General features: G+C 37.3%; 1 protein-coding gene across 1 annotated transcript in view; it reads right to left on the bottom strand.

Annotated features, from left to right (window-relative positions):
• The window catches only part of LOC128860646 (homeobox protein araucan), a 69,420-nt gene that overhangs the window by 43,889 nt on the left and 1,311 nt on the right, over nucleotides 1-24,220 (bottom strand). Inside the window, exon 2 of the mRNA XM_054098289.1 lies at nucleotides 1,432-2,268. Coding sequence (XP_053954264.1) covers nucleotides 1,432-2,268 — 837 coding nt within the window. The remainder of the gene's footprint in view (nucleotides 1-1,431; nucleotides 2,269-24,220) is intronic.

Here is a 24,220-nt window from a genome sequence, read left to right as displayed (position 1 = left end):
CGCTGAATACAAAATAGCAAAGATATTAGCGGTTAGAGGGAATGAAGCATGGCTAGTTCAACATGCGGCAGTATTTCTCTAAGTTTTTAGGCGAGTGTTCTAGGATTTTCCCGTTGTTCTTGTAGCCGATAGTACGGAATAAACGTAGACACGACTCTCATGGGCACTGAGGTAATCGAGCTCAACAAAATCACTGGCAGCTTTCAATTATCATTACCAAATACCATTTGGCTAAATAAAGACATACAAAAGGAAGCGTACGAGTTCAACCAACTCAAATCATGGACAAATAAGTGGATAAATTAATAACTGCAATTTGATCTATTCCCTCAAAAGCAATTTAGACACAATTTAATAATGCACTCAAGCTAAATAAAATTTAAAAAACACAAAAATGCATTTAAACATTTACATTTTTTTTGTCCATTGCGTGGCCGGAAGTCAACGCGCGCATTAACCCATTCAACGCCAATGTTGTCAGAGAACAATTTTGCATGTTTATGGGTCTCCTGGTAAACCAAACATTCTTTTGGTATTTCTGTGATGATCCATAGTGATAACCATTATTATTTTGACCAGCATTGCCCAAACTTTCTCACAAGCAGAAGATGGGCGAGCCGCATTTCGTTTTTCATAGACACTTCTAGAATAAATATAAAGTGAAAAAAATGCAACTCAAAGCAAAAAAATCGGGGTCGAAATGGTTAAACATTTGGCAAGGCATAAAAGATGCCACAAATGTGAACACAGCGCATATGCCACATACCAGTGTTCTTGGGCAGTGACCACAGCGAGCAACGATTGCCAACAACATAACAACAAACACATGAGTGTCCTTATATCGCCAATTGTATTACGGCTGTTGTTGTGCATAGCCGACAAATGTTTGTCCGGATGCGTTGGCGTTGCATGGCATGTTGCATGCCACAAAAGGTCACCGTGCAAATACGCTGCAAACACTATTTCATTTGGATGGAAAAATATTTATTCCTAGGCATTCACTATTTCCACTTCTTCAATGGCACAGACAAGTCTGCAAAGCACATGAAATATCACTAAACCCAGATAGAGGGGTCAAGGAGCGCTGCTTGGCTGATGCTGTAGCAACAAAGCGGGTTAGGAGTTGTGCGACCACCCTCGGCGCTATGGTGAAAAAATATTGCAAACAAAGTAGGAAAATATATTGTTGAGGCGGCTATTGTTGTCGGTAGCTACTTTGTTGTTGCTGTTCGGATAGAGTAAATTTGTCGTAGACTGCGCACTTTAAAATATGACATCAAATATGCCACGACAACAATAACACATGTATTTTATAGCTTTGTTGCAAATGTGTTACGGGTTCTTTGCTGTTTCAATATTTATATGCCTCCACATACAAACACTTATACAAATGCATATACGTGTAAAACATTATTGATTACTGCTACTTACCGGATTCGCATAGAATGGCGGCTGTTCGGCCGCTATGCCCGACAAATACGCAGACATGCCCTCCGGATAGACGCCAATCGGCACACCACCCGGTCCTGTGACAAGTCCGCCAGCGGCCGCCAAACGCTGATAACTGAGCATATCATATTGACACGAGCACAGCGTCTGACCGCTAACGGGATCCGTGTAGATTGTCCGTCCAGTATCACAGCAACGATTTGAACCCGGAGTACCCGGAGGCGGAGGCACACCACCCGCGCCCGGTGGTCCGCCTGTCAAACTTGGTGGCAAGCCCGGCAGCCCACTACCAGGTGGTCCTATCACCGAAACTGTAACGCCACTACCAGGCCCACTTGCATTGAGGCTAGCTCCACCCTGTATACTGCTGCTGCCATAAGGCGTGGCAGCTGCTGAACACGGCGATATCGAGCGTGCGCCCGGCGGCACTGTAGATGTTACCGCCATTGGATTGCTGGCGCTGTGGTGATGGGCGGCTGCTGCAGCAGCGGCAGCGGCGGCGGCGGAGGTGATGGTTAGCGGCGTTGCTGATGTGGACGTGCTGCCTTTCGGTGGCACGACGCTGACGTTCGCGTGACTGTGATGACCGGTGGTGGTGGGTGGTGGTAATACAGCGCCAGCTGCGGCAGCAGCGGCAGCGGCGGCGGCAGCAGCTGCGACAGCGGACGCAACCGATGCGGTGAGTGTGGGTTGCGGCGCGTTAGCAGCGGCGGCGGTGTGTGCGGTGGTGCTGAGGTTCGTTGGGTGTTGCTGGATCGGTGCGACGGGCTGTGCGGTGGCGGCTGTGGGCGATGCAGTCAGTCGAGTTGAAACGGCGTTCTGAAAGAAAGAAAGTGTGGCATAAGTAAAACAACGTTGAGTGTTAGGATCAGAGAAGAGGCTTATGTTTGCAACTTCAGAGCGCAAATATAAATAGGAAAACAAATAAAAAAACAAACGCAAATACAATTACAAAATTTAATTAAAAATGCATGTATTATTATCAGCGGTACGCGGAGCGCACTGATAAGCGCCTCGGTTGCCTAAGTAGCGCTAACTATTTTTTCTACATATTTTTTCCTTTGTCACTGCTGCAGTTATTTGTGAAGTTGTCGCTTTGGAATCAACAAATCAACGCTAAGTACACAACGCCACACAAACGCGCTTGACACTCACGGGTGCTTAAGACTCTGATAGGCCTTCAAAGGCATAACCACTTGCCGACAAATCATGTAATAGATTGGCAACACTGATTTAAATTACACGTTTCGAAGGGCTCAATAACAACAGCAATAAAACGGAGTACCAATAACGAGCACTCCACTGCACGTTTAAGTGCAGTGAACCGGCTGCAACCGAGAACAAGCTGAAAATACTGGTATCACCCAGGAGTTCACTTTCGAAGTGTGCGAAGTGGGAAAACAGGGGGCTTTCAAATGATATTTCAATGATGACCACGTGGCTAACTGAGAGTTGAGACACCACCAAAGACAAAATAGCAACAAATAAATTGGCAAAACATAAGCAATTGAAATCGTCCATTCGATTTGCAAACGGGGTTTTAAAACAAGCAACTTTACTTCTTCCATCAAACAGCACAAGCGACACAAAAACAAGTTTCATAGATCGAATTTATAGCTTTAAAAGCTTAGTGTGACCTGCAGTCAGTGTTAAAGGTTCACTACTGACAAACAATCACAAAGAAAAAAAACGTGATCGCAGAAAGCGCTTTTGTAATGAAGCTATCTGACGTAAATAAAGTGATTTTAAGCTCTGAAAAATTTTGCTAAATGTTAGTTTGTAAATAGTGAAAAAAAAATACATACGTAAATATATAATATAATCAATTATAATAAATTCATTAAGAGTTTTCAAATAGAGACGAGGGTCGATTCTGACAGCCCGTGTGCGCCATACTTTCTTGGTGGTGTCAGTCAAATCTTTTGTGTTTAGTCACTGATGCCAAGTCCATAACAAGTAACACGATTAGACGATCATGGCACATCCTCGCTGGGTCCGAGCGGCGCTTTTTCCATTCTTATTGCAGCATTTAGAGACAGGGCGTGGTAAACATATTTACGGATGGTTCGAGGTTAGATGGAAGGGTCGGTGAAAGAATATTTTGCGAGGAACTCCCTATTAAGTTCAAATTCATGGTACCGGACCACAGTAGTGGTTTCCAAGTGCAGGTAGTAGCAGTCAAAGAAGAAGTGGATTGGTTGCTTATTTCGGTCACAACTGTGAGGGAGACACCCACATTTACTCTAACAGCCAAGCGGCAATGAGGATACCGAGCTTGTTACTCGGCGATTACCTGACTGCCCGCTCAACTGCTAATACTTCGATAGTAGGCTCATTTAGGTTCACGATCATAGGGAGATAGCGGAGAACTGCTGGGCGGATGAGCTTGCTAAATAGGGTACGCTTGAGATGGTTTTTCCCCCGCAATATGAAAGGATTGCGGTTCCCTTGAAAACTTGGGGCCTGCTCCTGAAAGCGTAGGCGTCGCGTCAACTCAGCGCGCGCTGGGTTGGTGCGCAAACTGGGGAAATCGCGAGATCCTTCTGGCTACGGGTAGATTGAAGGCACTCGAGGGTGAACTTCTAAGGTGAAAAAAGACACAGCCATATTTTAAATTCCGACATTTCTTCGATTGCGTTGTAAAGGCTATTTTATCTGCATACAGTGCGTCCCAAAGTTATGCGGAAATATTTTTTCAAGGTTATAAAATATCAGAAACTCCTTTCATTTTTTATTTATTGGTCAAAAACTAGTTCAGTAATTTCATTGTAGTTCAAGCTTTAATTTAAATATAAAATTATTTTTTTTTCAAGCAAAAGCGTAAGTGTTTTCACAGCTCATTTCTCTACCCACTCTTTGAGAATCGCTGCTTCAAGGCTGTCCTTTGACGTAATTTCGTATTTCCGAATGCCACGCTTCATAACTGCCTAAAAGTGCTCGAACGGATCTAGATCCGGCGACTTAGGTGGTGTTTCCAAGAGATTCGGGGTGTGATATAATATCCAGGGCTTCGAATTGCGAGCTGTATGCTTTGGGTCGTTATCTTGCTAGAAGATAGAATGACCTAAAGGGCCAAGTTTGTTGGCGTTAGCACACAAATTCCACTTTGAGATTTTAATATAAAGCCGAAGGTACATTTTATCACCAATAAATTGCATGTTCAGACACCGTTTGCACTCGTGCATACCCCTGACTTTAAGATATAAGCGGCTTATAAGCGATTTGATGCGTGGAGTTCGCCCATTGCACCCAACGGCTCAAAGCGTTCTTCGCCCAGTTTCTTCACTAACTTTAATTCTGCTTATCTCAGTGAGACTCCTATTAATTTCTGAGGCAGAAGTGCGTGGCTGGTGCTTGATTGTTCTAAAAATAACGACCGTTTAGGAGAGCTTAAATTTTTCAGGCCTTCCTGATCGCTGTTCTAAGTTTAAAGAATTTCTCGGCAAAGTGCTGGAAATGGTCGAAATGCTGCCTTTTGTGGATTTTTTTTTTTTATTTCCATCATAAATTACAATCTGTTACTATTACCAATAAATAATTTGCCGCCGTAGCCGAATGGGTTGGTGCGTGATTACCATTCGGAATTCACAGAGAGGTAGTTGGTTCGAATCTCAGTGAAAGCAAAATTAATAAAAAACATTTTTCTAATAGCGGTCGCCCCTCGGCAGGCAATGGCAAACCTCTGAGTATATTTCTGCCATGAAAAAGCTTCTCATAAAAATATCTACCGTTCGGAGTCGGCTTGAAACTGTAAGTCCCTCCATTTGTGGAACAACATCAAGACGCACACCACAAATAGGAGGAGGAGCTCGGCCAAACACCTAACAGAAGTGTACGCGCCAATTATTTATTTTTTATTTTTTTAATTTGTGTTAGGGTGTGGAATTAAAATGTCGCTTCCCTTTGAAAGAGGACATCATTATCTTTGGTGACATTTAGTTACAATTTTACTAAAACCACATAGTTTTCTATAATTTTATTTTATTTTATTTTATATTACAGTACGAGCAAGATCTATGGGTGTTTTGCGCTTTAGTCGTCTTGGTTGAAGTTCCATTTCCGGTATCAGTCTCGTTTCATAGTTTTTGTGCTCTAATAGTCGCAAGATATGCTTACTGCTGCTTCTTTTTACTGTTTCAGTGACAGTATCTATACCGAGGTCGCGGTGAATATCGTGATTTTTTAAGTACCAATTTGCGTTTGTGATTGTCCTTAGCATCTTAGATGGACTTCTCTGTATGATTTGTAGGTTTGATTTACTCGCAGTCCCCCAAATTTCTAGTCCGTAGGTCCATGTCGGTCTGATTATCGATTTGTATATCATTTGTTTATTAAATAAGCTTAGGATTGATTGCTTTCCTAGTAGCCAGTAGAGTTGTCGGAATTTGCTTTTCATCTCGTTTCTCTTGTTCAGTATATATTGTATGTTTTTTCAATGTGAGTTTTGAGTCAATCGTTATGCCTAAATATTTTGTACTTGAGTGTATTTTTATGTTTTCTCCGTTAATTTGGATTAGATATCTTGCAGATTTTCTCTTCGCGTATACTACATGTTGTGTTTTGTCTTTATTGACTTCAATGCGCCCTCAAACCCCCATTTTCAAACCATTGGGTTGTAGCTGATAGCGTATCTTGCAGTGTTTTTGTTGGAATTTGATATCTCTTTGAATGTATTTTCTTCAAATAGTAAATTGAATATACTTTGCTTTCCTCCAAAGTAGATTCCTTTAACTTTCTACCCATATTTGAACCACTTTAGTATATTTCGCATTAAGTGAAAACGGCCGAACCCATCGAATTTCACTAACAGAACGAATGTTAAATTCTACCAACAGCGACGCTTTTTTATGTGGGTAACAGTGCCTCTGCAAAGTATTTTACTATTAAAATTCTGAATATCTATGTATGTGATGTGAATTCAAGTCAGTTCATGTTTATAGCGGTTTTCTCTCATCATTTTTGTTTTGAAACGTTGATTTATTTCTTTCAAGGGAGAGCAAAGTGTATATATGTATCAAAAAATGGGTTTCTGAATGTGAACCCGAGAAAAAAAATTATTTTTTGGGTTTTCTGCTAAAAACAATAGATTTCCGAATATTTTGCGAGACACTGTGTATTTATAAAAGAAACCACATTTGAGCTTTGAACTTAGTTTTGGGTAAAAAAATTGTATGCAATAATTTCATTAATAGCATTAAATAAAAAAAAAAATAAATAATTGGCGCGTACACTTCTGTTAGGTGTTTGGCCGAGCTCCTCCTACTATTTGTGGTGTGCGTCTTGATGTTGTTCCACAAATGGAGGGACCTACAGTTTCAAGCCGACTCCGAACGGCAGATATTTTTTATGAGGAGCTTTTTCATGGCAGAAATACACTCGGAGGTTTGCCATTGCCTGCCGAGGGGCGACCGCTATTAGAAAAATGTTTTTTTTTTTTTTTTATTAATTTTGCTTTCACCGAGATTCGAACCAACGACCTCTCTGTGAATTCCGAATGGTAATCACGCACCAACCCATTCGGCTACGGCGGCCGCCAGCATTAATTATCATATTTTAAGGGGGAACACCACAAAAAATCGATTTTTTTTTTGCATTCTCTCAAAGTCCACCCTGTACTGCGCCAAATAAGACCTACTAATGTTAAGCACAAGTACCTTTTTTATTTTTTGACATATTTATTTTTCTCTTTTTGTAGGTTATAATTGAATTGTTGGAAATTTATAATGGAGCCCTACAGTACAACACAACGCGTTAAAATTATCGAGTTTTTCTATTCTTACACAACGGACCCATTTCGTGGTCTATGTGGCATCGTTGTCTCTATGTGCGCCACACAAATTGATTTTTTTACTAATGTTTTGATGTCGGATGAAGCGCATTTCCATTTTAGTTATATCAACAAACAAAACTGTAGATTGTGTGGCTTTGAAAATCCAAGGGCAACACACCAACATCAGTTGCGCCCATCTAAATGTACTGTTTGGTGCGGTGTTATGGCCACTAGAGTTATCGGTCCATATTTCTTCGAAAATGAGGATGAAACGCCGGAATCGATTTCAAAAGCTTCTTACAGTACATTGATTGAAAACTTCTTGCGGCCAATGGCTCTTAATTTGAGGTTTCAACAAAATGAAGCAACTGCGCATACTGCTAGTAGTAGTAGTAGTAGCATTAGTAGGTCTTATTTGGCCCACCCTGTAGATATATTCAAAAATATGTAAAAAAAAGTTTAACTTAAAATCTTGAAAATTGCCGAAGTTATACCCAATACAATAAGTGGAGGTAGTGAGTTACAACAGCCAATGAAAACTTTAAACGCGTTTTTCTCAAAACGACTTTTCTGAACACGGTGGCCTCGATTTCTTGAAGACTTATGAACCGTTTTTAATTTTTTTTTTTTAAGTTGTGTACATGCATTGGCTACAGTCGTACATAGCCGTCTTTAAAAATTCCAAAAGTTAAAACTTTTTTAAGCCTTTCGAAAGCAAAAAAAGTGTAAAAACACAAACTCATTTTTCAAACCTGCACCCTTTTCTCAAAAAAAAAAAAATAAAAAATTAAAAAAAACCGCCACGTACGACGATAACCATTGATGTATAGATAAAGAATATTTTTGGTTTTTTGCTTTCAAATGATTTTTCACCGCTGTATCGTGGCCACCAGGGTGCATCAGTTTTTTATGACGTCATAATAACAATTGTAATTTTTAATATTTTTTAATAAAAATGTGTATCAATATAGTCGAATATAGGTTAAATAAATTATAATTTGTCCGATTCTCAAAAAAAAAAATCAAAATCACTTAGTTTTAGTGGTGTTCCCCCTTAAACGGACAAGCTCAGCTTTCAACTCAACAAACTTAAACAAATTCCAAACAATTCCTACATTTGCTCGCTTTTTTGCAAGTAATGTTGACAAATGTTGACTGTATTTAAATACAGTGCCGCACACTGAAATCCAGACAATTAGTTCGCATACCTTTTTTTGTCATTATTGGAAAGTGCGACGTGAAAAAAAGGCTCATAAAAGAAAACTACGCTCTTTGCGTAAATAGTGATAAAAACAGACTAAGTAAGGCCATAGATTTTCTTCAAATTAATTTCAACTTCCAAGTAGCAAAACTATTTCTATAAAAAAATTGCATTTGAAGGCAACTAAATTTTTTTAAAATTTGTTTTATAAATGAATTGCAATTTCTACCAAACGCAAGGAATTTCATATTAAAACAGCTAAGAAATAATAATATTTAGACGCGCCTAGAATTGTTTTAAAATAAAACATGTAAAAATTGAGGCTTTCAGGTTGCACTATTTTTATACAAAACCCTCAAATACCTTTATGAAAAGTTAAGATTGATGAAATAAAACAGCTAAGCAATAATAATTTTTCAAATAAGTTTCGTCATAGATTCGGCCGTGCAAAAATACAATAAAAATTGTCTGGATTTTGAATTGTCCGGATTTTAGTGTCCGCTACTGTATGCGGCTCAATAAATAATGTTGACATCGTAGATATGTAGCACTGGCAATATCAGTGTGCCATTGTAACTGGCGGAAATATTTTTGTTGTTAGTGTTCAAATTCTTGATACGCATTTTACTCTACCGTAGTGTTTGACTTGGTGGCTTTTGTTGACGCTGAAGTTGAAGTTTACTTGTTTCAAGTGACAACTGAAAGTGTTTGATTTGTTATTATTTGTAATATTACAGCTCATGCTTTCTACGCTATTTATTTATTTATTTACTTATTTGCCATGTCCTTTATTTATCTAATAAATAATATCGACTCACACACACACACACACACACAAGTGTTTTAGTATGCGTGCATATGTATGTGTTGGGAGATATTTCTTTTCTAAGCAACAACTACTATTACGCTTGTTGTTGACACAACAAAAGCGAAAACATATGCAACATAAAATGAAAAATTATATTACAAAAAAACAAAAAAACAAAATATAAATAAAAATAATCAAAATCAAATACAAACAAATTCACCAATCATGGCCGGCAATCAGTTTGATTGAACACGCTTTGAATCTGCCGCTTTTGCTTATTTGCTTGGAGCGCTGCCATTACGTTATCGGCAAGCAACTTCGTCGCTGCAGTCCCCCATATCGCCGTAATCTCTGCAAGCGGCTCAACCACTTCAATGCGATATGTGGCCCCTGTGTGGCTGTTTGTTGTTCTTTTGCCATTACTGTCGCCCATTTTACTTTCCAATCGAACTGCGCTGAGTTGCTGCACCAATTGTTTGAAATTATTATTTTTTAATCGCACATCACCACTTGAATACGTCACATTTGCTTGCGCGAGTAACTGCTTAAGTTTGTCCGAAGGCCTCTGATAAGCAATGAATTTTGCGCTTTACTCTTATTGTAAGGCCACTCATTTGTTGATACTAAGAGACATTAAAACAAATGCAATTGGAGACTCGGTAGTTCAAATATCTGGAACCGATCGTTTTATACGTTTTCAAAGCTCATTTTTTTGCTTACAATCGAAAATTTGTCGGTGACCTGACTAAAATTAACAAAAAACTGGAAAACGATTTTTATGAAATTGATTGTTTTTTTACTCTAATTTCATTCAATTCATTTTCTTTACTCAGTTTATTCGTTTCGGTTTCAGTAAACCACAAGTTTAAGATGAGTAGGCGATTAGGCTTCTGCATTTGATCCTGGTTTTTAGACTGCCGGCTTTGCTACCCGCTGTCAAGGCGTAAGTATTTCTTCCACGCTGATGGAAAGGTTACACCGCCTTGACTCGATTGACAGAACCGCGTTAGCAGCCGCAGGGGGCACGAGTTATTGTAGCAGCATAAACTTTCCCCATTCATATATGGGGAATGCTGCTGAAGTGACAGTCCTTGGCCGGATATGAATCCGGGTGGTTCCGGTAACGTAGAACCGACTGTCGTGGGAACGAGGGCAAACAGTCTAGATCAGTGGGTGAAGGTTGTCGTTTACAGAGGAGTGGCTGTGTTATTCGCATTCCATTCCCAAACCCTATGCTCCAACTACGCACCACGGGGAAAAATATATGGATACACTAAGTTTAAGGTGCCTTCAATCACGTCCGGAGAGGAATCACTCTCAACCACTCTGGGTCCAATGCGATGAATTGTTGCACTTACGCCTCAAAACTTTGAATATTAATTTTTACAAGGCTTCTTTTTATAAACACAGCGCAAGTAAAGATTTGGAATAACCGACTTTGAACATTTCATATTCGCAAGACCAATAAAAATCGGAACCTTCTTTTATGAAGATTTGAATATTTTGATGGTCAAATTGCGGACATGCTGAAAGAACATCATTTTTTAGAAAAAAAAATAAAAAATTGAAAAAAGCTGCTCATGAAAAACCATTTGCCTTTCCGAGTCAGCTTAAAACTGTAGGTCCCTCCATTTGTTCAAAAATATCAAGACGCACACCACAAATAGGAAGAGGAGCTCGGCGAAAGACCTAACAAAGAGTAAGTAAGCGCCAATTATACACATAAAAGTGTTAGCAAAGACACATTTTTTCGTGTAAAATGGTACGTCTGCCTACTTGGGAACTGTCAAAGATGACTTAAAAAAGGTGTCGCCTAGAAATTATTCACTATTGACATCTAGGAGTCACTTTTGAAAGACCCTTTATTAATTAGTTAAATATATACGACCATCTACAAAAGTATGTATGTATAATACCGAGGTTTCGCAAGACCCGTTAAAATACAGAGTGGGTATTTCAAAGGACAAATTTTTACTTCACGTATTGCGATTTTGGACGAAAGGGAAAGGCTTAAGCGCAATATCTTTAAGCAAACTTCGCCATGTGGTGGAAACAGTTGGGGTCAATAGCAGTGGATGACCCTAAACAGTTTTAATCTTCATCTTCAGGCTAGGACTCCCTTACTACGATTTCTATAGAAGCTGTCTAAACACACAAAGGAGAAGAGGAAACAGTCTGACACTTTTTATGTGAGTATTCGCACTCTTGTTATGCATTCTTAACTGATGTAGCGCACATCTAAAACTAACGAAGCTTTGGTCGTTTATTAAAGCTATAAGTTCCAGTGGTATCACAATGAATCAATGACAGGTCTAAATGTGTCATAGCTTGAGGCACCCTACCTACCTAAACCCTTTGGATACATTTGGCGTATCACCTTAGGTCAGGTTGAACTGGTTGATTTGCAGTTACGCATAAACCGGTGCGGTCCACAGCGATACCTGATGGAGTTCATTGGTTATGAAATAGTCCACCCGCATAAAGCATATTTTGAAATAGTCCACCCGCATGATGCATATTTCAATTGCGAATTAAGACGATATTTCCCAGCCACCACTGAGATGTCTTCCACTTCATCGAACAGTGGGGCTCCCCAAATATTTTAAGCGTGTTTTGAACAACGCCCTTGGGCCAAGTTGCCTACATTTCCTGCATTTCTGGTTGTCCGAGACTCCTTTGCTATCTTACCGTTAGTCCACCCGCATGGAACGTATTGCAAATTAAATGAATTGGACGTATCAGAACGTCACGCATTTATTTGACCAAATTCGCACAGGACGTTCTGGCACGTCATTGAAATGGAGTAATATTTGGCATGTTCGTGGTTGTTTATTTTTAAAGTATTTTGTATCAGTTTCAACAACGCAAATAATTTGAGTATAGAGGTGAACCTGATTTGGAATACACAGCCGCATAATGGCAGAATATAGAGTATGTTTTATGAAAGTGTGAGCGACAGTTCTAAAGAAAGTAGTGGTTTTGAAGAAGTTTTTAGTAATCCTTTCAAACACCTTGGAAAATATCATACGCTTAAAAATTATTGATAATTTTCTTTTGTTACAAATTCCTAAGGAGCTGGTTCGATTCCTCGGTATACTAAATAATTATAATTAAGTAATTAGGGACGCACAATAGATCAATCTGGTCGCAGTGCTTAAACGCCTTAGCCAAACCCGTACAACCATTACCATTTGTTACAAATTGGAATTTTTTGTTTTAATTTTTTTTTAATTTTTAATTTTTTGTAATGGTTAAAGTTACTTAAATATAATCTAGGAGCAAATCAATGAAACAACATGAAATAAATGAATTCTGGCATAAGATTTACTGCTTTTAATTCCGCACAAAATCGAGTGCGCTCCAAGCGCAAATTTCAATCAAATAAATGTGTATTTTAAGGATTAAAGTCCACTGAAAAGGAAACGCGAACTTGAAAGACCCTGCAGATGCGTTTAATTCTGCTCACTTATCGCAAGAAAAATTGTTGGTTAATGTCATTATGCCAGCACAAAAGCGATTTGGTCTTCAGCGCAATTTTATTCGCATAAATTAATAGCTGGAAACTTTGCGCTATTACTTTTTAGATTTTTTATTACAATAATATTTGTATTTAATACTAAAATTATTTTAAATAAAATTAAAATCAAAATTTCACTTGATACCCATTTTTATACTCTAAATTTCTTAAATACAATTAAATATTTCACTTGATACCCATTTTTATACGCCAAATTTTTTTTGCCTCAACAAAAATTTTGCCATTAGTCATATTAAATCGTAATATGTTTTTAACTTTCCTGATAAAAACCGAAAAAAAAAACAAATGTATTTAATGACAGTCACTAATCGCCATATTTTCTACACTGCATAAAGGCAATACAATTATTTGTGCTAATTTATGAAAAAAAAAATTAAAGCAGAAAACAGAACATTTTTTCACTGATTATTCCCAGAGAGATTAGCGAATGTGGCAGAAACAAATGTTTCGTAACTTTTCACTTTATCGAACGTTAAAAAAAAACCAATTCTATTTTTAAATACCAATTCCAATACAACCAACATTTGCCACATTAATGTGCCACAAAATCAAAGAATCAATTTAAGCGAACCACCAAAGAAATTCAGTCGAAATTCAACGGCAACGAAAAACCAAAGGCCATTCATAGAGCAAGGAAAAGCAATTTACAACAAACATACATGCATGCCCACATACATATGTACTAGGTTGGCATAGAATGCCTTTACATGTGACTACATAACATATGTAGCAACGTTGCCACTACGTTTAAGTAAACATACATTAAACATCTTTAAAAAATGCAACAAATTTTAATCAACTCAACGTTGGCAGTAACATCAATTGAACAGAAATAAAGAATAGACACGGCTACGGCGGCAGACTGATAAGCGATACATGCGCGCTGGCACGGTAGCGCGAGCCAGTGGGTGGAGCGCGCCAGTGCCGGCGGACGGGCGACGCTCGGCATCAAATCATGTCAGGCAGCCAACACTTGTACTTGAACGCCTGAACGCTGTTTTCGCCACTGATACCGCCACATACAAAAACACATACATATGCACGTGTACATATGTACATGTATATAAATACATATATACATACGTGCCTACATACCTACACATCAAGATAGCAAGCGAGATATCGCTGCACAAGCTGACAAAACAGTAGCGCATGTTTTTCGCCATGTCAATGGCGGATATGTTGTTGCACACAGATTGTGGCAACAATGCCAGCAGCTGTTGTACTACATGAAAGTTGTAATTAAAAATCAATTCGAATTGCTGTGCCAAAAGACAAAAAAAACAAACAAAAAAAGAACAGAAAAAACCCAAAGAAAAAAAACACAAACGAGAAAAAAAACAATCAAAGTGAAGAAGAGCTAAAAAAGAAAATCAAAATTAAAATTGCGCAACTGTAAGCTTACTTGAAAACATACGCAAAAAACAAAAAAAGAGAGGAATTTTCTTTATAATTTCGCACATTTGAGTTAAATGCAATCGGTTTGGCCATCAAAGTTGGCTCGTATTTAATTGAAAATGTGGCATTGCCGTGAATGTGCGCATATGTAATGTTTGTATGTATGTATGCATGCAAGTAAATATGTATTTTGTTGAAGTGCAACAGACACAAGACGACACATAAGCATTTACGCGACATTGCTACATTTTGCTCCACTGTGTCAGCCGTGATTTATTGCTGCTCGATTATTTAAATGACACTCTCCGTGTATGTGTATGCATACATTAAGCTGTGTGTGTGTGTGTGAGTGTGTGTGCTTAAAATAAATATTGTAATTGGCAATATTCAGCACAGCTTTAATGCAAGTTAAGTTAAAATTACGCCCGGTTCTGATGAACACACGCATGTGCATATGTATGCTTATGTATGTTTATGTATCTATGTGTGAATGCATGTATGTATTCTTATGTTTGTATGCATGCATGCAAATTATCATCACACACAGTTCAGCCTTTGTATCGTAAACTAATCTTCACTACCCATTTTTATAGTTTGCTCATATTCTTGTTTAAAGTTTATTAAAATACTCATTTAGCGTTTAAGGCCGGCTTTAATTTTAATGCCCATTGAAGCACTTCGCTATCAAATCCATTTGCTTTGTGTTAAATTCAAACTTTTTCATGCGCGAAATCGACAGTTTTTCTGCAAAAATAACTCTTTTATTTGAGTCTGCAACCAGAGAAGTGGCATAAGGTCTCTCTGCAAGGCGGCTGAATCGGAGCGATTCTACAAACCCGAAGTAATACATCACCAGAAGCCGATAAAGTAATATCAGTTTTAATATTTTTTAACTTAGCTTTTGGCGAAGACTATTGCTATGACAATTTGTTTTTTTATTTAGCTTAATTAATGAACGTTGATGGAGCTTAAACGGATGGTCACTTAATTTGTCAGAAAAACCTGAAAGGCGTTAATTGCCACTTCGCTTGAAGAGTTCAAATAGCTCAACTTTCGCCAATGGGCCCTAAAGCCGGAAGAAAATTTACACGAAGATCTTTGTACCCTGGATCACTGCAGTTCTGTGAATTCGACATATACGGGGTTGCCCATATTCGACGGATCCATCTGGCAACCCTGCACCTTTTGACAGAGACGTCAGATCGCTTAATGACATACCGCGTTGGAAGCGTCAGTCCAAGCAGATTTTTACCATGGAACAGTACACGCCACGCGAGCGCTCCCAAATTGTTGAAATTTACATTCAACAAAAGAAGTCAACTGTGAAAAAAAGAAGAAGAACAAGAAAAGAAGAAAATTGTGATGCCAATTAATCGTCGATAGCGTATGAGGCAGTTCTGGTTTCAATAAGACGGCGCTCCACCCCACACAGCTCGCACCACAATCAATTTTTTAAAGAAATTGTTTCCTCGTCGTTTGATGTCGAAAAATGGCGATTTTGACTGGGGATCTGACTTCTTCTTGTGGGGATATTTAAAATCATAGGTTTATATTAATAAGGCAAAGACCATGGAAGAGCTCAAGAACAACATCCGTGAGGAAATAGCCGCTATTCCAGCCGAAATGTTAGCTAAAACTGTGGAGAATGCTACAAAACGGGCACAATACGCCGTACAGGCTCAAGGCGGCCATTTGAGAGATCTCATATTCAAAAAGTGATGCCAACAAATCTGCTTGAACCAAATAAAATAATTATTATCCTCAACATCAAAGAAATTGTGTTTTTCTTTGATTTATAAAAAAACACATGGGCCCGTCGAATATGGGCAACCCAGTAACCGTCACACCACCTCACTAACAAACCTTTCATAAATAATTAAATAGAAATAATATAAGACTTAGTTTAATTTACACTGAAATTTACAATGTGAAATAAAAAAGGAAATATAAAAATATACTTTTTTTGTACTTTGCAGTCTGTGAGACAAGAATCGTTGAACACCAGTACAACGCTTTTAAACTGTGAAGATTTGCTTTCAAAAAAAAAAAAAAACAACAAATCTGAGCGGAAAGTTCATTCAAAACCAAAAAACAAACCTTAAAGAAGACGTCGAAATGTCGCTTCGTCATCGTTCTCAACTTGTTGGTCTCTATCCTTCAACTGCGTGGAAAATTCACAAAAATTTTACGCAAAGATCTTGGCTTATGTGCCTATAAAATACAGCTCATGTAAGAGTTGACGTTTGGGACGCATTTTTGCTTATTGGGCTCATTTACATTTATTATTCAAATTTATTGGGAAAAATAGTCAAAAATTTGACTGAGTGAAGGGGATATATACAGTTAGAATTTCCAAAAAATCGAGTTTGTTTTTATTTTATTTTCTTAATGTACATAAATTTAAGAATGCACACAGAAAATTTAATATCGTTCCGGTGGATGATTTCGAAATTACACGCAAATTTGAAAAAGCGTTTCAAAGAATTTTTACACTATGTAAAGTGCTTTTCAAACTTTAAACGCGTTTTTCTCAAAACCGTGTTTTCGAAGTCGGTGGACACGATTTCTCAAAAACGGCTGAACCGATCGTCGAAGGAATAAGAATTCTTATGATTTTTTCTATTTTTTGTAGGCAATTTTTCGCAAATTTTTGTAGAAAACTCGATTTTTTTCCTATAGCCGCCATTTTATCAAAAATTTTGACTATTCCTTCGATCAATACCTAGCTTTATCTATAGACAAAAATAATCTAATTGGTTTTTCGATTTCAGATAATCATCCAAGAAATCAATGCTATGCAATTATCTACCAGATTATAATAAAAAAATAATAATTTCAAGAAAATTTCTGTTTTAAATAGTTCTCAAGCTCTTAAAAAACATTGGATAGATAAAGATTTCCGTGAAGTGTTGAATGAGTCGAAATCCAACGGAGAATCTGTATTGCCAAAAAGTGCTAGTTTAAGAGATTAAGTAGGCAATTGACTATTGAACGCTTCCCTCGACGAGCAAAGCTAACGCTTGATAAGACTCCCATCATGCCAGTCCTAACGTATGGCACAGAAACTAGGACGATAACAACATTCGATGAGGAGTTACTTGGAGTGTTTGAGAGAAACATTCTGCGGAAGATTTTTGAACGTTGGCGACGGCGAATATCGCACGAAAGCGATGGAATAATGAGCTGTATGCGCTTTACGATGGCATAGCCGTAGACATAACACAACGAATAAAGATCCAGCGGCTACAGGTCATGGGTCATATCGTCCGAATAGATACAAACGCTCCGGTTCTGAAAGTATGCGATGTGGTACCAGCTGGTGGCCATCAGAGGAAGAGGAAGGCCTCCTTTGCGTTGGAAAGTTCAGGCCTTGGCTGCTCTTGGTGTGTCCAACTGGCGCCGGTTAGCACGAGAAGGAAATGACTGGTGCGCTTTGTTAAGCTCGGCCAAAAATCGCGTAAGTGGTTATCGGGCCAAGAAGAAGAGAAGTGTCGAAGTTGACTTCAAATGGTGACTTCAATGATTGCTGTCTTAGGACTTGCTTAATTTAAGTAAAGGTCTCGGTTATGCTGACTTTGAGGACAAAGACTAATTGCGGCTGTTTGCTCTAATCCTCAGGCATCAAAAAACTGCACCGCAATGACCAAATAAATGATGACAAAGGCGAAAAAGTGTATTGGGATCAAATCACACGAGTTTGGCAGCCAATTTATGTCACCAACGCCAGATATAACCATACAATACACTCAATAAATAATAATAAAGTTTTTTCATTTGCATTTGCTGCTCAATCGTACAACTTGTCAGCTTGATTTGGCATTAACATATTTGGGAGACGTCTGAGCAACAATATGACCGCCACAAACTATCAACCAGGGTTAGGTATAGCGCACTAAATAATTAATGCAATAAGCGGAATGTTAAAACACTGAAAAATAGTTATACTGAAATTTTTATTTTAACTATCACTAAAAAATTATTGATAGTGCAATTAAGTGGTAGTGCTAAATGCCCAACCCTGCTATCAACCCATCGCTCCAACCCACGACGTACATAAATCGAAGGTGGCGCCCATCTCATACCACTATTCTCATCTCATACCACTATTTCTCCCTCAATGAATTTTACAGAATTTTTCACGCAACTGCACCTCTGTGACGTTACGCTTCTCAGATGGGCGGCATCTTATATCCTATCATTCTTGGGTTCGACCCTATACGAGTACGTGTAAGGAAAGGCGCGTAGAAAAAATTTTTCAAACCAGGTTGCATATTTAAAGAGCGCTTTGTTTTTTTTAAGAACGCAAGCAAGGAATTTAATTCACTAAAGAATTTGTCAATACGCTGCATTTGTGAATACCTGCTATGCTTTTATATTGAACAAAATTTAATTTTCTGCTATCAGCGAGTAATCCAGCGCAATTATTTAAATATGCAGTTACACAACTTTTTTATAAATATTGATTTGTGCTCAGCAGCGCAAAGTATTCATGCCAATACGAGTTCACTGTGTTCACTTATAATTCATTCGTGTGCCAAAATGGTAATTTGAAATCGCAAGAAATCGAAAACAAATATATAAATAATGATGAACGTGAACTTCTCGCTGTGCTAAATTTAGTAATCGCACTCACTGAAATTGCTTAATCACAAATCAATCAACAAATTTGTATATAATTTAGCCAAACATTGGCGATTACCAATGACGACACAACGTTTGAATAACCCAGAGATAAGAAATGCTACTCACTGGCTCATTCTTGAAATTTGAGTTCATTCATTTGTTTGACGTTCAAACTGAAACTCAAATATTATAAATAAAATATTTGGTGATATAATAGCATAACGCATGTACTTAAGACTGTCTTGAGTGGTAATTTCCTTAGCAACTATACAACCAGATAATTTAAAAGGAAGAATTATGTAGCCTTCCAATATTTCAAATACATATCTTGGATCTTACATTATATGCAGACGCAACAGCCCAACAATTCATGTGTACGCGACTAAAGTGGAAAACGTGGTCTTCTTTTCGCTATTCTAGGCTCTTGGTTCTTCGTTTCTTTCTAAGCGATCGAAGTTGAAACTCTATGAAATAGTAGTTAGGCCTTTTAACGAAAGGCCTTTTGAAGCCTGGAAAATGCGTGGGGCGCATGAAGGAAATCTTAACATATTTGAACGAAAAATTCTACGCCGCATTCTTAAATCCTGTTAACTGTCGCCTATTCTACAAAAATTAAAGCCTAGCTGAGCTAAACGACTTCCACAGCGTCGACTAAATCAAGTTTGAGCGTCTTAAGTGGACTGGACGTGTGCTGAGGATAGACCCAAAGGGAATTGCAAAGAAAAATCTACTATACAATACTAAGCTCTATATATAGTATGCCTTATAAAACGGGCCACCCAAGGAAAACCTGGATTGATGCAGTTAATGACGACACCAGGATCTTTGGACTGAGAAACTGTAGAATGTTTGCATAGATCGAGATTCTTGGTCAGAGTTATTGAGAGAGACCAAAGTTCAAACCCGGATGTCACCTCCGAATAGTAGATTATTTCATGAAAAGCTTTTTTATTTCAGAAAAACACTCAAACGCCATTAACTGCTTTTGCATAATTTTATATTTGATGCCCACACTGAGACGCAAATTCGGGCCAATAAACTCACCCGGCCGGGAATTTAAAAATAAGTTGCTAATTATAATGCCCACATTTTACGAATAGCAAAGAAAGAAGAAGAAGAAGAAGTGTTTTGAGTAGAGAAGATGCATATTGGAGAGAATTTTGTTCTTCTGTAGGCGGCGACTCCCCCTTCAAATCTACAAAAACAGCTCTCTCTCTGAGAAAAAAAACAAACAGCTACGCATAAATTCTAGTTCATTGAGCTTTTGTTGTTGATCGAATGTCGATTTCATATTAGTTGGTTCAAAATGAGAATTGGAAAAAGTAACAACAGTTAGCGTAAAGCTCCACTTCACTCAAAACCATGCATTATTGCATTCACCGCATGACTTCTTTCCAGAGGGGATGGGTTTTGAATAACACAAAAAAATTTGAAGAAGAAAAAGGAGAAAAAAATGTATTTAAATGAAACAAAAAAATGCACAAAATATTTGGGGAAAAATAAAAACAATAAATAAAAAAACACAGTTGAACAAAAATAGAAAAAAACAGACACTTGGAATAGCAAAAAATAATATAATTTGATTCGACTCGTCGCTTGTTTTCAGCAATTTTTTTAAATCTTTCCACCGTGGGAATTTAAGTTTCTAAGGTGGCGCAAAATTAATCATCCAATTTTATTTTTAAATAACATTTTTACTAAATAAAAAAATATTTCATTTAAATGTCAAAAAAATCCACAAAATATTCGAAAAAAATAACAACAAAAATTTATACATATATATAAAGGGTGGTTAAGTTTCAAGGGCCGGTGTTGATTTTGAATAAAATACTATTGTTTTAAGAAGTTATTGTCATTTCTCTTTATTATGATAGTATTGGTACGGCTCAATTACGAATGGAACAAAATATCGGCCAAATGGCCGCCGCGGCCTCGGCGACACACCTCAAAATTTTCGATGACGCTGAGGTAATTGAGGTTCTATGCCGTTAATGTGCCGAATCATCTTATCCTTTAGCTCTTGAATTGTTGCTGGCTTATCAACCTTTTCTTTCAAATAACCCCAAAGAAAGAAGTCCCACGGTGTCGTTGACGTTTAGGTGTGCTTCACATTCAACATCGGCCCTTGAAATTTAACCACCCTTTACATTTATAAGCATATTTAAATGAAAACAAATTTAATAAATCAAAATCTGAGTTGAAAAAAATAGGAAAAACAAGACATTTGAAATAACAAAAAATAATATAATTTGATTCCAATCGCCGCTTGCTTTTAGCAAATATTTTTACATTTTTTTCCACCGTGCGAATTCAAGTTTCTAAGGGGGCGAAAAATCAATCATCCAATTTTAAATAACTTATTTTTTAAATAATTTTTTTACTAAATAAAAAAATATTTTGAGTATTCGAAATTTTCGGTGCCCCATTGCTTGTCTCTTTGTATACGGCAGCTGCCTAGTTCACAAGTGCTTAATTGACGTACGATGCCTTTTGCAAAAATGTGCGCCACCTTGTATAAAGAGGCGCTACCCCATTCAACCGCTCTTGCGACATCGTACTTCATATCTCTCACTGGATTAAAGCCAAATATTTTTCGTTTGCTTTTGTATCAAAAAAATTCTTTTAGAGTTGTCTAAAAAAGAAGCGAAAAAAGCGTCTGAGTAGCTAAATCATTACAACGTGGTTACACATCAGTACAGTTGGTGTAAAAACTCGGCGGTAAGCTGCACAATCTGGCCGACACTATTTTATATTTTTTGGAGTATAATCTTCGACCAATGAATGTATATTTAAATTGTACTTGTCGCGCTAATTATAATGAAAAGTGACATCCTTTATTGGTATAGATATTTGGAAGGGGGGTCTTAGCAATACGGGGGTGGTGCAATAAGTTTTTCGTTTTACAATCCATTCTTAATTCCAAATATTTTATCCAATATTTTCTGCCATTTTTAAAACTTTGCCAACTTTCCTCTGACTAAGAAACTTGGCAGCCGCCGCATGGAATGGATTTGTGTGTGACTACGTTATGGCACGGTTTCGAAATCCACTGTGGGCATGAAACATGAAATAATGGATGTGTATTCTAATTGCGACCACCCGTCGGCAGGCAATGCTCAAAAACGTGTGAGTGCATTTCTGCCATGAAAAAGCTTGTAATAAAAGCAAGATTATTCTTACTTGGAGGTAGCGTAAAACTGTAGGTCGCACCATTTACAAAATAACATTAAGATGCATACCACAAATATTAGAAGAAGCAAAAATGCGTGTCAATTTTTGTTTCGATATCGTTCCTAGGATTTCTCTTTCATAGGAAAAAAAGTTACCTTGGTTGCGTGTACGAGTATACACCACACATTAAAAAGAGAGGCTTTCATCTCCTATCAAAAGTGACTTAAAGATTTAATACTTAGATCTGTTTATAGCGAATGTAGGCAGAAATGGCACTGAAGTCTGAAGAGAATATCTGCGAAATAACAGTTATAATATCTACGACTCATGGAATAGTATTTCATTTTGCTTTAAAAATTGTTTTTAATTATAATTAAAATAATTTATATTATTTAAATTGGCGATTTTCTTGGCTTGTTAATCATTTAGAAGCTCCAAGTGTTTCACATTTTTTAAAGAATACCAAATGGTTCAACGTCTATGTAGTTTCAGAAATCCTACTTTCAAAGTCCAAACATACTTCATTGAATACCAACAACATATGAATTTGCAATAATCATTTATCACATGAGGAATTTTTACAAAATGAATAACGCAGCGCATTCAACCTATACTGGTTTATATACCGGTCTACACGCCACAATTTTTAGCAAACATTTTTCATTTTTTTTGCAAATGACGGCGATTTTCTAAAGAGAATCGAAGACAACAAGCAAATATTCACTTCTATACAGTTACAAGCTTTTAGGAGCGTAAGCGCTCTTATAAAAATTTAATGTAATTGCAATCATATTTTTGATAAATATGACTAATAAGATGTAGGCACTCGCAACTGCGTTTTATGGAGCATAAAATGCTATGAAAGCCAATACAAATTTCGTAAATAAACATTCAAAAATCTACAAATCACAGTTGTGTTAAATTTTATTAAAAGCCTTAATAACAAGTCACTTAAACCGCATAAATATGGACTAGCTTGGACAACTTTCATCGCAATAATATACAGCGAAGCCTGCTAGAGGCGATTGGGCTCTTATAGTTCCTGTGCTACTTTTGCTCGGCTATGACGGTAGTTCGCCAATTTGTGCCAGAATTGTAACAAATGCAAATTATTTATGCATGTATAAGAGATTGCAGATTATTTAACGCAAAAAGAACTTTTCCTGTGTCTTACAAAATTAATCATCCAACATTTTTTTTTTTTTTGTTTTTTTCTCATTATGAAGTTCAAAAAATGCTTTTAAGCCATGAAAATCTTCGTTTTGACATTTACGCGTTCTATTGCTTGTCTGTTTATTAATATACGGCAGTTGTTTAGTTCACAAGTGTCAAATTTGATTGATGTACGATGTCTTTTGCAACAAATTAAAATCTTCCGATAGGGTAGTTAATTTTGCGCCACCTCGTTTAGACTAAAATTTTACAAATAAATCAAATTTTGCATTTAAAATTTAATATTTTTTCATCACTAATCTATGTAGCTCAGGTGACAGATGCATGGTTTATAGTCAATAAATTTCCCTTGAGCTTTAGGTACTGTGATAAAAAGTCATCATCGTATAGACACTCCCCACTTTTTAGAGGAAGGATTACAAATAATTTTTGCTATTAATGTATACCATTCGGAAACGAATCAACGGGCGCTAAGAACTACATAAATAGTAGGAAAAGTTCTTTCTAATAGCGTTTGCCCCTCGGCAGGCAGTGGCGAAACCTACGAGTGTACATATTTCTGTCATGGAAAAGCTTCTTATAAAAACCTTATAGCAACCATCTGCCGTTCGGAGCCGGCATAAAACAGTAGGTCCCTCTGTTTGTGAAAGAACACCAAGCCACACACACCACAAATTGATGTGTGGACAAATATGAGGAGGCGCTCAGCTGAATAGCCAATAAAAGCAGTAAGCGCCAATTACATATCAAATATTATTAAAATACAATCAGCAAGTGATTATGGGTATTATTTCCGTCAAAGGAGAAAAGCATTTTATAGTAATTATGTTGCCGCATTATTTTGCAAGTCGAGTTTCGCTAAATATTTAAAAAATCCTCAGCATATGAAAAATTATTTATGGCACACCTTTTTTAGTTATGGAAGCATACATATGTAGGTAGACTTTATCCTGGCAACGCGCAAAGCCGTTCAATGTAAACTTTTTGGGGCTTTATTGAAATTAATAAATAAAAAATTATTTATATAAGTTGGCTGTGGCTCGAAAAAATCAAAATCATGACGCTAATTTTATAGTCTTAAAAGCGTTT

This window comes from Anastrepha ludens, chromosome 4 (genome assembly GCF_028408465.1).
Source record: "Anastrepha ludens isolate Willacy chromosome 4, idAnaLude1.1, whole genome shotgun sequence".
NCBI classification, from domain to species: Eukaryota; Metazoa; Arthropoda; class Insecta; order Diptera; family Tephritidae; genus Anastrepha; species Anastrepha ludens.
The sequence above is the reverse complement of the archived record's forward strand: the minus strand, read 5'-3'. Positions and strand labels throughout refer to the sequence as shown.